The sequence below is a fragment of the Bufo gargarizans genome, chromosome 8 (genome assembly GCF_014858855.1).
Source record: "Bufo gargarizans isolate SCDJY-AF-19 chromosome 8, ASM1485885v1, whole genome shotgun sequence".
Taxonomy (NCBI): Eukaryota; Metazoa; Chordata; class Amphibia; order Anura; family Bufonidae; genus Bufo; species Bufo gargarizans.
In genome coordinates, this window is record NC_058087.1 from 199,837,003 (window position 1) to 199,850,456 (window position 13,454).

A 13,454-nucleotide genomic window follows, 5' to 3' on the forward strand; every position below is an offset into this window, starting at 1 on the left:
GTTTTACAGAATCCAGTAACCAGCTGTCAGTACACAGAAGATTTGTCCCTTCACCCATTTATGATTTAATATATTTTTTTTTTTTCACAAACTGTCAAGAACGTATTTTGTAATCAACTTCCAATATCTGAGCCTAAAGCCCAGAAAGCACAAGATCGACCCCCGATCCTGGAGATACAGGTCATGAATTCAGTTGCATGTTGCTTTTGAACACAATTACCACATTGTACGAGCAGAAACCAGATAGTGCACCGATTTGCATCCATTACGTGTGCTGCTGACTTCCCCCTGAGGTTTCCAGTCTTTCATCCATCAGTCCTCTGTATGTAGACAGCAGACTATCCTTCATCCTAACATGTGGCAGTCAGAGAGGATAGTCACGGCAATCACTTTAATTATAACAACCATATCTGGACTCTCAATGAACTCCTTAATAGTCACTGAATACTGCAGAACCTGGAAGAGGCAGAATCAACCTGGTGTCTTCATTCTGTTCTCCTCAGCACTAACTAACCTCCTCCTGCAGTGCTCCATCACTTTCGGCGGCTGCCTGTATTCTTTTGACAGCTACCTGACGTTTGTACAAGAAGTCTATGTAATGGACTTTGCAATTCTCTATTTTCTGATAGAGCTGAGCTTCTGGCATGCCACCTGGCTCTCCATCTACTACTGCCTAAAGTTGGTCAACCTTCCATGCCAGTTCTTCTTCCAGTTGAAGCTTCATTTCTCCACCTTTGTTCCTCTGCTGCTCGTAGGGTCTATCATCGGCTCACTTCTAATTAATGTACCATTTCTCTGGACTCTACAGATAACACAGATTTACAACATGACTGAATATAAGTTTGCAATGGTTTATCCTCACATAATCTTTAACATGATAGTTGGTTGTTGCCTTCCCTTTCTGATAACTTTTACATCGATCGTGCTTTGTGTCAACTCCCTCCTGAGACATATCATGAAGGTAAAGAGCAATGAGATCAACTTCCAGAGGCCTCAGCTAAAGGCTCACATGGGCGCAGTCAAAACAATGGTCGCCCGCCTGATTCTAGACCTGATCCTTTGCTTGGGATCTACTGTTTCATTAATGTCGGGGCTAACTTTTGGGATAGTGGTGGACACAGCCTGCTGGCTATATATTATGGTGTATTCCACTTCCCTGTCCATCTTATTCATTCTCGGAAATCCTAAACTAAAGAAAAAGTTATTTACTTCTTCAAAGTGAAGTTGGCACTGAAGGAAGAAGAAGCATCCTGCTGTACACACACATAAACCCCGAGGCATAGTACACAGGAGCTATAAGGTGTAGTATATAATAGAGTCATGTATAAGTAGCAGAGGAAGCAAGACAGACCGCCAACAGCCAAACCACCGCCATGATGTATGGGCGTTACTGGGGCACAACTCAGTGGGATTATCCCAGGAGGAAAACCCCTTATAACCTATGAGAGCATATGGACATCAGAGAGGATGCTTCCCTCGTCTCTGTGCCCTTCTCTGGGCCAGAATAGAGAGTCAATCATATCATAGATGCTTCGCTGGATTTCCTTAATATTATAGTTGTGTGAATCTGTAATAAAATATGTTGAAATAAATAATTCTCAGATTTCGGGCCAGATTTATCACGAGTCTGACAGCTCACTCCACTTTCACATATGGCTAAAGTCAGTTTTAGCCAAGTCAGATTTATGATCGGCCCTTTAAGACTGTAATAAATGTGGTTTGACGGTAGCAGTTTATCCGTCAGTAAGCATGCAGTGTCCCAGGGGGTCAGTAGTGTATGCTGGGCTTTGTAGTGCAGATTGACTCACTAACCTGGGATCCACTGTCGTCTTCAATTGGGGCAAATACTGGAACAGGCAGGTATTTAAAAGTTCGTGACGCCAGTGTCAATTAAACGGTGACACGCCGTGTATGGTATTGTAGAAGAATGAAGCAAGCATAGGATAGCCAACAAAAACTGGAACTTTACTGAATATCAGTGAGTATAATACATGGACACAGTTGGAAGCGCAGTTCCATGAAAGACAGTTGGTTACTATTGGAATACAGCTGGTTCTTGGACATACAGACTGGCCGGTCTTAGCAATGTATTATACAGAGTGTTGATTACAGGAGATGCAGTACAGGCGGCTTGCACACTATTCCTGACTGGTCCTGAAACATGTGACTTTCTCTCCAAGGTCTAATGCCCTTTATCTGGCGTACCCTTGAAACTGTCCTTATCTAGTACCTCCTCTGTTATCTTGAGTACTTCTTGCTTTATCTGATCGGCCTCTGTGGTATTCTGTGTCTTGGCTGGTGGCTTGCTTATGCTGTTTCAGCTAAACGGATGATGACTCAGGAGGGGAACCTTTTCCTTGGATCCGGAACCCGGTTACAGGGCCTTTACTACCCTCTCCTAGTCGGCAGGCTTCAGGCCTGCTCTGCTCTCACAGGCCCATAGCCTGGCCTTCACTCAGACACAGGATCATTTCTGACCTCTGCTCCCACTGTCTGAACCTCCTACTACTTCCTGACTGGGCCTTATATAAACTAGGGTTCCCTAGCTCCCTCTAGTGACTCAGAGCTGGAATGACACCCTAGCCGGCCTGCACATGCACGTTTCACAGTAACAGGAAAATACATAGCAGTACATTGACAAGATATTCTATACCAACCTCCCCTTAAATACAGGGGGAACGACAGTACCCAAGTGACCCTTCTGTAGTGACGGGGTATTACTCTCCCGTACACTACAAGCAGCTTTACAAAAGTCGCACATCTTTATGAAAAAGTCGCATGTTCTTTTAAAAAGTCTCATAAGATAAGCATGGTCCTCACTGGAGTGAAGTTGCGACTTTTTTGCGACTTTTTTGCGACTTTTTAAAAAAGTCCCAATAGTAAATCTGTCTAGAGATTCATTTACATACAAAAACACGCCCACTTTCAGAAAACTGGCGAGCATAGTGCAGAGCAGAAAAAAGTCGCAAATTTGTGCGCAGTTTTAGCCTTTGGGACTTTTTCGCGACTTTTCCACTCCACAAAAGTGACTTTGCCTAATGATATATCTGGCCCTTCATGTTTTATTATTTACAACAACTCTTGCATGGTGTTCACAGGCGATGCTGTAGCAAGCGTACCAGCGCCGGCTGCTCGTGGGAACGATTTAGGGCCATTTCTCTGCATGGTAATTCACTGGGACCATTTCTCCTTGTATCCTGACTAGTGATGTCGCGAACGGCGAACGCGAATTTCTGCAAATGTTCGCGAACGTGCGAACCGGGCGAACTTCAATAGACTTCAATAGGAAGGCGGATTTGAAAACCCACAGGGACTCTTTGTGGCCACAATAGTGATGGAAAAGTTGTTTCAAGGGGACTAACACCTGGACTGTGGCCGGAGGGGGATCCATGGCAAAACTCCCATGGAAAATTACATAGTTGACGCAGAGTGTGGTAAGTTGTAATCGCAATGCGAATAATGCAGGTTATATTAATCGCATTGCGAATTCAAGCTGAGTTCCTAATGGTTGTATTGCTAGAATTGACGAATATAACGAATACAGCGCTATATTCTCAATCTTCGTTATATTCTATGAATACGACCATTAGGAACCCAGCAGCTCTAAGTTGAATTCGCAATGCGATTAATATAACCTGCATTAATCGCATTGCGATTACAACTTTCTCAAATCCGACAGTACATTCTAGCGAGGAGTCGTTCCCATGGTGATAAGGACGCTCCATGAGCACGGAAGTCGGCAGAAGTTCTGTTGAAATCGCAATGCGATTTATAGAACTTGAATTAATCGCATTGCGATTTCAACTTTCACCATGGGACGGCTCCATGCTATAATGTACTGTCGGATTTGAGAAAGTTGTAATCGCAATGCGATTAATGCAGGTTATATTAATCGCATTGCGAATTCAACTTAGAGCTGCTGGGTTCCTAATGGTTGTATTGGTAGTATATAACGAAGATTGAGAATATAGCGCTATATTCGTTATATTTGTCAATTCTAGCAATACAACCATTAGGAACTCAGCTTGAATTCGCAAGGCGATTAATATAACCTGCATTAATCGCATTGCGATTACAACTTAGATCGGAGTTCCTAATGGTTGTATTGCTAGAACTGACGGATATAACGAATACAGCGCTATATTCTCAATCTTCGTTATATACTACCAATACAACCATTAGGAACCCAGCTCTAAGTTGTAATCGCAATGCGAATAATATAACCTGTATTAATCTCATTGCGATTACAACTTTGTGACACTGCAGCTTCAGAATGAATCTAAGATGGCTGCTGTCCTGGAGGTGGGAGGGTCTGGGAGGGAGGGTCTGCTGCTGATTGGCTGGAATGTGTCTGCTGACTGTGAGGTACGGGGTCAAAGTTTACTTAATGATGATGTATAGGGGGCGGACCGAACATCGCATATGTTCACCCGCAGCGGCGAGCGCAAACAAGCTATGTTCACCAGGATCTGTTCGCCGGTGAATAGTTCGGGACATCTCTAATCCTGACGCTTGTTGTTTCTGACTGTGAATGGTACCATTGTGTCTGTATTCCTCTCCTGATCAGTATGAAAGGGGTTAGTTGCCTCTAATTTCCTGTGTGTATTTGTGTTCCTCGCAGGGGTTAAGGCCTCTTTCTCTTCATGTGCACCTGTGTGTGTTGTGGGCTATGTGTTTTTTGACTATCCTGCCCCTTGCCTGAGGAACAGCATCAGTGACAGCTTCTGCTTCTGCTGTCCTGTTTACGTGTCCCATCCCTGGCCATCTGTACGTCTGTTCCGTGTCCGCTGTCTTGTGTGTCCTGACCAGCCTGTGTTCCTGCTGTATTTAGCCTGTGTTCCCTGCTCCTCTTGTCTCAGTTTAGTTTGCTATCTGGACTCCTGTGATTGCTTTATGACTTAGTGTCTGTTCAGACGGTGCCTTCAGGTTTAATGCATTTTCTAGTTTCTGAGCCTCCTGGTCAGAGTTCCTGTTTCCAGGGGTCATGTTTCCAATATACTGTTACCATCCATGGAGGTAGTGGTCTGGTCCCCAACCCGCAGCAAAGTCCAAATCACCCTGTTAAAGGGTGAATACTGCTACCAGAATAGCACCCTCAGGATTTGGACCAACATCAAACTGGTTACTTGGCATAATGGTTCCACAACCCCTGATCCATAACAGTCCAACTAATTGTAACAAACAGACCCTCCAGTCCGGAACTATAATTTTACTATACATTGGTGCTAACTGATGAAATTATGGTTCTCGCATTGCTAATATCTGGTCCCTAACTCCTTCTCAAAAAGGCCACTGGAGTCTCAGACTTGCCAATTGAGACGTTCTGAGGCAATCTAATCCCCCCAAGACGGAGCATCTGCTCCTCACATGTAAATGCTGTCTCCCTGTATGATGAGTTCATCTGTTGAAATTCTCCACATATAAACCTAAAAGGCAAAGCCAGATTACAGTGTGGGACATTTTTCTTGTTTAACAGAACCAGGATCACATCTAAAATGGAAGAGAGGGAAGGGCCGCCATCTCACGTCACAGTGCGCAACTGCCATTTTACTGCCTGAAATGCGGAGACATCACCTGCTACCAGAGGACCTGTGATGACACATGCTTGCAAGTCCGGTTCTTATGATAAAAACTTCTTTCAGCTCTTGACATCTCTCTATACTACTTTTTGTGGTCATTACTGGCTTTTCCTTCAGTACTTTAATTTGTTGGTTTGCAAACAAAACTGTTGCTCCTTTGAACAGGTAGAGCTGTATGGACCTGTGTGTTTTATCAACCTATGTGACTACAGTTTATAACAGGATCTTGATGCCTCAGAATGTCTCCACTCTTTTCTTTACCAACTCCTTGTAGACATATTTATAGGGTGTAGGGTCTGTGTTCTGCTCCATGTACAGCATCGTCTCCAGCTCACGGCTTACTCTCACTCTTTGCTCTTCTGCTTCATGAAGATCATACCCCCCGTCTCATGAAGAGTAATATTGGTGCCATTGACTGACAGTTAGTATTAAGGCTGGTTACAGCCTGTATTTGTGGGCGGGGCTGCTGGCTATATCTTTCCACGCGACCTCCCCCTGAGGATGGTCGCTTCATGCTGCTCTTTCTTGGTCCGGTCCGTCACTTCCGGTTCACGGCCACGTCACTTCCGGGTAAGTCTCGGCGCTCTAGGCTTCCTCAGCTGGGGGCAGCGTTCGTCCGCTGCCCAGCCGGGCCCGGCCAGCCTTCCTCTCCCCTCCAGCTCCGGGGGAGCCTCCTCACTACAGGTGTGTTTTCTTGTCCGCAGTGGGGGTTCGGCGGGACCGGCACCCACGGCGCTTCAGGTGGGGCGGACCGGTCCGCTGGGCTCAGCCTGCGCCTCAGTTCCCTAGCAACCGGCTTGTTTGGGTTAGCAGAGCCACAGATTCTGCCAGTATACGCCACCATATAATGAAGATCACTTCATAGATACGCCTATAAATTCCCTGCTCTGCACCTGAGCAGCGTCTTCATGCTCCACAACGTGTGCCCCATTTTCTTAGTAGTCATGGTCCTGTAATTGTTGTGGTGAAATAATTGACCTACTACAGGCGACATCTTTTTAATAATTGAAAAAAAAACAAAAAAAACAATGTTATCTCATGTTGGTGCAGGAAGGCCTTGTCGCCCTGCGCTCAGCTGAGGTGCGGTCTGGCCCACACACGGAGCTGCAGTTTCTTGCAATAATACCAGTCTGCTTGAATGAATGGATGTATTTGTTTAGGGAACGTTTTCTGTGGATCATTAAGCGCTCTGATTGCCTTCTGTCTACCACGTTCTCTTTTTCTTCTTCTTCTTCCATTTTTAAATGCGTGATTAAATCTTATTTAAAAGACCGTATAACAGCGTCTGATTAACCAAGATTCATATCTCTCTTGTTGAAAATTGCCTTTAATACACAATGTGGGTGGAGGCTGCAGTCCTATCACCTCAACCGGAGGTACTGATGCCGGTTCTGCCAGCGTTCTCTTAACAACCCGTCTCGCTTAGAACAATTCAGCAGTGATGGCTTCAGGTATGATTTTATGGTACACTACATGTGGGCAGCCACAGACATGGAGCTGTATGGCGAGATTTATCGGTGTGTGTATGCCAGTTGTACATTGTAGAGTATGATGTTCAGAATGATGTTCACTCCGGTGGGTGCTGCGGCCTCCTCAAAACGTAGAAGCTCCGCCCACTTCATTACTGCAGCTCAGCTCCATTCATTTGAGTGAGACTGAGCTGCGCTGTGGCCACGTGACCAATGATTGTAATGTCAGAGGTAGAGGCCTAAGTACCCACCGGGGCGACACAGCCTCTTTAACAGCTGTTTGGTGTGGGTACAGGCATGCACATGCCTGTGACACCTGTCGTGCCGCCCTCCTGTTCACGCATACATCTCACCGCAGGTCATTCCACCCTCCTGAGCATTTGGTTATAGCGCAGTGGTGTGATGCCGCGCTCCTGTGCGCACGTGTGCGGCACCCCTATCTTGTGCCACCCTTCTGGGCACATTACACGGCTTAGCGGTATTGAGCCACCCTCCATGCTCGCTCTGTCGCTGCCATCCTGTATCGCCCAGGCTCGCCCTGTCTCTGCCATCCTGGATCGCCCAGGCTCGTTCTGCTTCTGTCATCGTGGTTCGCCCAGGCTTGCTCAGCTCTTGTCATCCTGGATCGCCCAGGCTCGCTCAGCTCTTGTCATCCTGGATCGCCCAGGCTCGCTCCGCCCCTGTTATTCTGGATCGCCCAGGCTCGCTCTGTCTCCGCCATCCTGGATCGCCCAGGCTCGCTCTGCTCCTGTCATCCTGGATCGCCCAGGCTCGCTCTGCTCCTGTCATCCTGGATCGCCCAGGCTCGCTCTGCTCCTGTCATCCTGGATCGCCCAGGCTCGCTCTGCTCCTGTCATCCTGGATCGCCCAGGCTCGCTCTGCTCCTGTCATCCTGGCTTGCCCAGGCTCGCTCTGCTCCTGTCATCCTGGCTCGCCCAGGCTCGCTCTGCTCCTGTCATCCTGGCTCGCTCAGGCTCGCTCTGCTCCTGTCATCCTGGCACGCCCAGGCTCGCTCTGCTCCTGTCATCCTGGCTCGCCCCAGGCTCGCTCTGCTCCTGTCATCCTGGATCGCCCAGGCTCGCCCTGTCTGTCATTCGGCATCGCCCAAGCTCACTCTGCTTCTCTCATCCTGGATCGCCCAGGCCCACGTTGCCTCTCTCATTCTAGATCGCCCAGGCCCACGTTGCCTCTCTCATTCTGGATCGCCCAGGCCCACGTTGCCTCTCTCATTCTGGATCGCCCAGGCCCACGTTGCCTCTCTCATCCTGGATCGCCCAGGCCCACGTTGCCTCGCTCATCCTGGATCGCCCAGGCCCACGTTGCCTCGCTCATCCTGGATCGCCCAGGCCCACGTTGCCTCGCTCATCCTGGATCGCCCAGGCCCACGTTTCCTCGCTCATCCTGGATCGCGCAGGCCCACGTTGCCTCTCTCATCCTGGATCGCGCAGGCCCACGTTGCCTCTCTCATCCTGGATCGCGCAGGCCCACGTTGCCTCTCTTATCCTGGATCACCCAAGCTTGCCCTTCCGCTGTCATCCTGGACCGTCACTTTACTAACTACCCAGTGCCTTCCCGGCTCGCTCAGGTCATTTAACAGCCCAGCTCCTGCCTGAATCACTCAGGCCCTTGTTACCTCCCGTGTCGGTCGGTTCAATTAACTATTTCCCTCCTACAGCGTGGGTAGTCTTTTTGCCCACTTATTCAGGCCTACCCCGCACTGGCTCCGGGCACAGTTCAGCCAGATGGATCATGGAGGGTAATAGGCATCCCTCCCGACTCCACGCCAATGTACACCTCAGCCCCTGCCACAAGTATTAAGGCTGGTTACAGCCTGTATTTGTGGGCGGGGCTGCTGGCTATATCTTTCCACACGACCTCCCCCTGAGGACGGTCGCTTCATGCCCCACCCTCCCGACCCTTCTTTCTTTCATTCCACTCTCTTGGGTGGCCCACTTATTCAGGCCTACCCCGCACTGGCTCCGGGCACAGTTCAGCCAGATGGATCATGGAGGGTGATAGGCATCCCTCCCGACTCCATGCCAATGTACACCTCAGCCCCTGCCACAAATATTGATGGTTGAATCTGTGTCTACTGATGGAGGTTTCCTATCAATCTTTACTCTATATCACTTCTAAATCCAAGTGAAAGCTCAAACTTAATCAAGTAGTGTTGAGCAGGAATATGTCATGGTCTTACCTTCTTACTGTTCTCCTTCGTTTGACATGTGCTGGCGGCCATCTTGGTTTCTGGGTTTCTTGTAGCCTCCCACCCTGCGGCTTCTCCTTCCCACTGGGAGGAGCTGGATGCCTAGCTCATATATATAGGAGGTCTGTGGCTTCAGTTCCTTGCTTGGTCCTCCTGTGTTCACATGCTTCTAAGACTTCTGGTTCCTGATCCTGGCCTCGTCTGACTACCCCGTCGGTTCCTGATCCTGGCTTCGTCTGACTACCCTGCTGGTTCCTGATCCAGGCTTCGTCTGACTACCCTTCTGGTTCCTGACCTCTGTCTACGCAAGACCCTGCTTCGGTTTAGCCATCCGTTTGGACTTTTGCTTACAGCTTGATTTTCAATAAAGCCTTCTTATTTCCACTTATCTCTTGTTGTACGTCTGGTTCATGGTTCCATTTTTATCGCAAATATCGCCACTTTGAGAATTCCCAAATATTTGGAATATACTGCTATATATTCGTTATATCGAATGTTCAGCATTTTTTTCCATCTGAACATGATTCCTCTCTGCTTCTTGCTTGTGGCCAATGAGAAGGAAGCAATGTCAAGTTCATAACAATACTTAGTGCACCAATCAGTAATCTGTAGTCAGACCTGCGAAAAAATATTCTAATCACTGCTGATTAGCGCAATTGCGAATATATTTGGGCGCTTGACTCTATCTGCATATAAAGCTATTGTAATGTTCTGCCGTGCCAACCATTTTCTCCAGTTTCCGTAAACTTATACCAGCTTGAAAAATGTAGCCAAAGTGACCCACACCTGTATTTCGCGTTACAAATTCGCATTACGTGATTTTTACATTGCCAATTTTTTCGCATTCAATAAAATAATCTCAAATTCTCGAAAGTTGCGACTATATGACGAAGATTCTACAAAATATTTGTGAAATATCACAAATTCGAATATAGCCCCTGCCACTCATCGCTACTCCAGAAGACTCGTTTATCTCAGCTCAGTGTAAAACGCATGAGGGGGGGGTCATTTATCAAATATAAATACGCCTAAATTAGGCATATGGCGCAGATTTCAGCGCAAAGGTTCTTTATACTGCATTCTGTCAGGTCTCCCCACTCACGCCAGGTTTAAAAAGTTGGGCATGGCATGGGCGGTGAAGGGGACGAGATGGATTTAGGCACAGAAAATGGTCCAAATGTAAGACAGCTAAGAAAGCTGTCTTACATTTAGAAGGGTCAGAGGATCGGCCGAAGTTACGTAGAAGCTGGCACCGCCACATAGCTCCGGTATAGGGCTTATTGAGACCTAAAACACTGATCTTAATAAATATGCCCCATAATCTGTAACCTGACTGAACATCTTCTGTAGGGTCTCCATGAACTCAGCAACGTTACCTGTCCACATATAAAACCACATTTTCCACATACTCAAATTTATTGACTGGTAAGGAGCATCAATCAAGAAGTTGTCATGTGGCCGGGAACTTGCTACCAGCCTTTATTGTTTCTTGAAGAACGGTCGGTCAATAGGATCCTGATCATCGGCATATCACTCACTGGCTGTGGTGTTCTTCCTTGCATCATCATCATTTCTTTACCTTTCTACAGTTTGTTATCTCAGTTGCGGATCCATTTACGTTTGTATCTGGCAGTTTAATCTAATCAAAGGTTAGATGGAAATCTATTTGAAGATGGTGGCCGGTCTCCACTGAGAATGTGATACGGGTGCTGCTCTTCCAGATTTCGCAGGTTGCTAGGTCCTTATCTGTGATGTTTCTTTGGATTTTCATTGTCCAGATACTAATGTTCATAAGCCCACAATTCCCATAGGTCTGCTCTCAGCGCTGTACAGCACGTAGTTTATAGCCACATTCCACCTACTTGTGTATTGTACATCAGAGGAATGACGGCAATAAGTGGACTTTGCTATAACTCCGTTTGTACAATTTTTTTCACATTTTTTAAACCAGTCCATTGACCACCGCTTCTTTCTGATTCATTTAGCATCTTCCTCCATTTTCTATATTGTTGTACTTTTCACACATCTGACATCTTCACAATAATTCATGTAAACTGATAATCTAAAACAATGAGAAATGATATAACCTTACGTATCTCAGACAATCCGCCCTTGATCCTTCGTCTAATGGTGGGGAACTAACAAATACCTTATGAAATGCCAGACGTAGATTGCAATTAGCAAATATGAATACTATAGACATTACTAGAGAAGTGGACACTGCAACCCACATGGTGGTGTAGTAATAAAGTCATCGTGTCACGTGAAATGTAATGTAGATGTGAAGAAGCAACACCATGATCTGGGCAAGCATGGGTCCTCCTTACTACTAACCCATGGTAGGCTTTGCTCAGTATATACTCAGACTGAGCACACAACATGCCAGCTACACCTACTTACTAAACCAGCTCTGCTCTACAGCTTCAGGACCCACCATGGCAGGTCTATGCACAGTAATAAGAGATCAGTGCCATATTACACATCACACGCTAAAGACTTGAGGAACTGCAAATCCAGACATATGGTCGCAGGTCCTGTAGACCTATAGCATGAGCTACACGGCTCTGACAGTCACCATCATCATCAACTTCAAAGGACCATCACCTGTGAACTAAGGAATATGTGAACATTACATAAAACATAATATAAGTGCCCGATTGGCTATGACAGTTCCAGGATAGGAATCGCTGAAAGTTGATGGTAAGGTATTGAGATAGTCCTCATCGGGGCATTTCCACACAGGCTCCTTCTCCTATAACTTGTAAGTGTGACACAGTCTAGACATTCAGGGGTTTTAGTGTTTTGTGTACGAAATGATGCACAGTAGATGTAAAACACACTCTTTTAATTGAGTATAATTTAATTTATTTGACCTGTAGATGGACTGAATAAATGTCACGGCCATGCCCATGACCGTGACTCCTTGACCGCATGCGGTTGCCTGCGGTTTTATATGGGCGTTCAGCCACGGGTGAGGGCCGCTGGTGTGTGGCCTCACTTGTGGTTGCCGCAGGCAACTAGTTTGTTTGTTGGCAGCAGAGCAGCCTGAGCGTAGCGTAGTCTCACCTGACTGCTATTATGTTAGGTGTGTGTGTGGTGTGCACTGTGTTTCATGTTTTGTGTGCACTTCCCCTTATATGTTTGTTTTCCCTTCTGTGTACTGGAAGGGTTAACTTCCTTCCCAGTGTGTCTGATGTCACTGGGTGTGGTTGACCGGTGGGTGTGGCCTTTGGGCCTATATAACCTCTCTCTGTGGCAGGGCTCAGTAGGTTGCTGCAGCCGTGACAATAAAAGGAGCAAAAATATTCTCTATGTTTCTGAAACCCACCCAAATTTGTGACTTTCTTTAACCTTTCTTCTTCCCCTTCCCCTTGGGAGAGATACTGAGTGTGATTTGTTATGTAAATTAATTCCATTCCAGATATTTATCCATTTTTTTTAAATGTCACAAAAAAGTTACAAAATCAGCCCCCCCCCCCTGATTTTGTAACTTTTTTGTGACATTTAAGAAAAAATGGAGTAACATTTCTAGACAAAGCAGCATTTCATAGATCTGATGCAAATTATTCCAATGAGGGGTCTCCTCATGATGATGATAAATCCCCCCCCCTCCCCATGTGCTCTCAAGATATCCAGAAACCAAACAGGAACATGATTATTGGCTGCTGAGGTTGTTTCACCTGGCAAAAGGGCCAACAAGTGATAAGCATCTCTGGGAACTCCTTCAAGACTGTTGGAAGACCATTTCAGGTGACTACCTCTTGAAGCTCATCAAGAGAATGCCAAGAGTGTGCAAAGCAGTAATCAAAGCAAAAGGTGGCTACTTTGAAGAACCTAGAATATGACATATTTTCAGTTGTTTCACACTTTTTTGTTATGTATATAATTCCACAAGTGTTAATTCATAGTTTTGATGCCTTCAGTGTGAATCTACAATTTTCATAGTCATGAAAATAAAGAAAACTCTTTGAATGAGAAGGTGTGTCCAAACTTTTGGTCTGTACTGTATATATATATATATATATATATATATAAAAATAAGAAATTCCGCAGCACATCCAGGTTGTAGAAAAGTAAAAAAAGACTTTATTCACCAAGCATGCGACGTTTCAATCCTCTCAATGGGATTTTCCTCAGGCAGTGACATAGTAAGCAGTGCAATGTGCGTATTTAAACGCTTTCACATCATTAAACAATCAA

General features: G+C 46.2%; 1 protein-coding gene across 1 annotated transcript; it reads left to right on the plus strand.

Annotated features, from left to right (window-relative positions):
* The first annotated feature begins 421 nt into the window (after positions 1 to 421).
* On the plus strand, positions 422 to 1,222 carry LOC122945566 (taste receptor type 2 member 119-like). The gene has a single exon (XM_044304631.1). It carries the CDS (start codon positions 422 to 424, stop codon positions 1,220 to 1,222), a length of 801 nt encoding a protein of 266 aa, XP_044160566.1.
* The last annotated feature ends 12,232 nt before the right edge of the window (positions 1,223 to 13,454 follow it).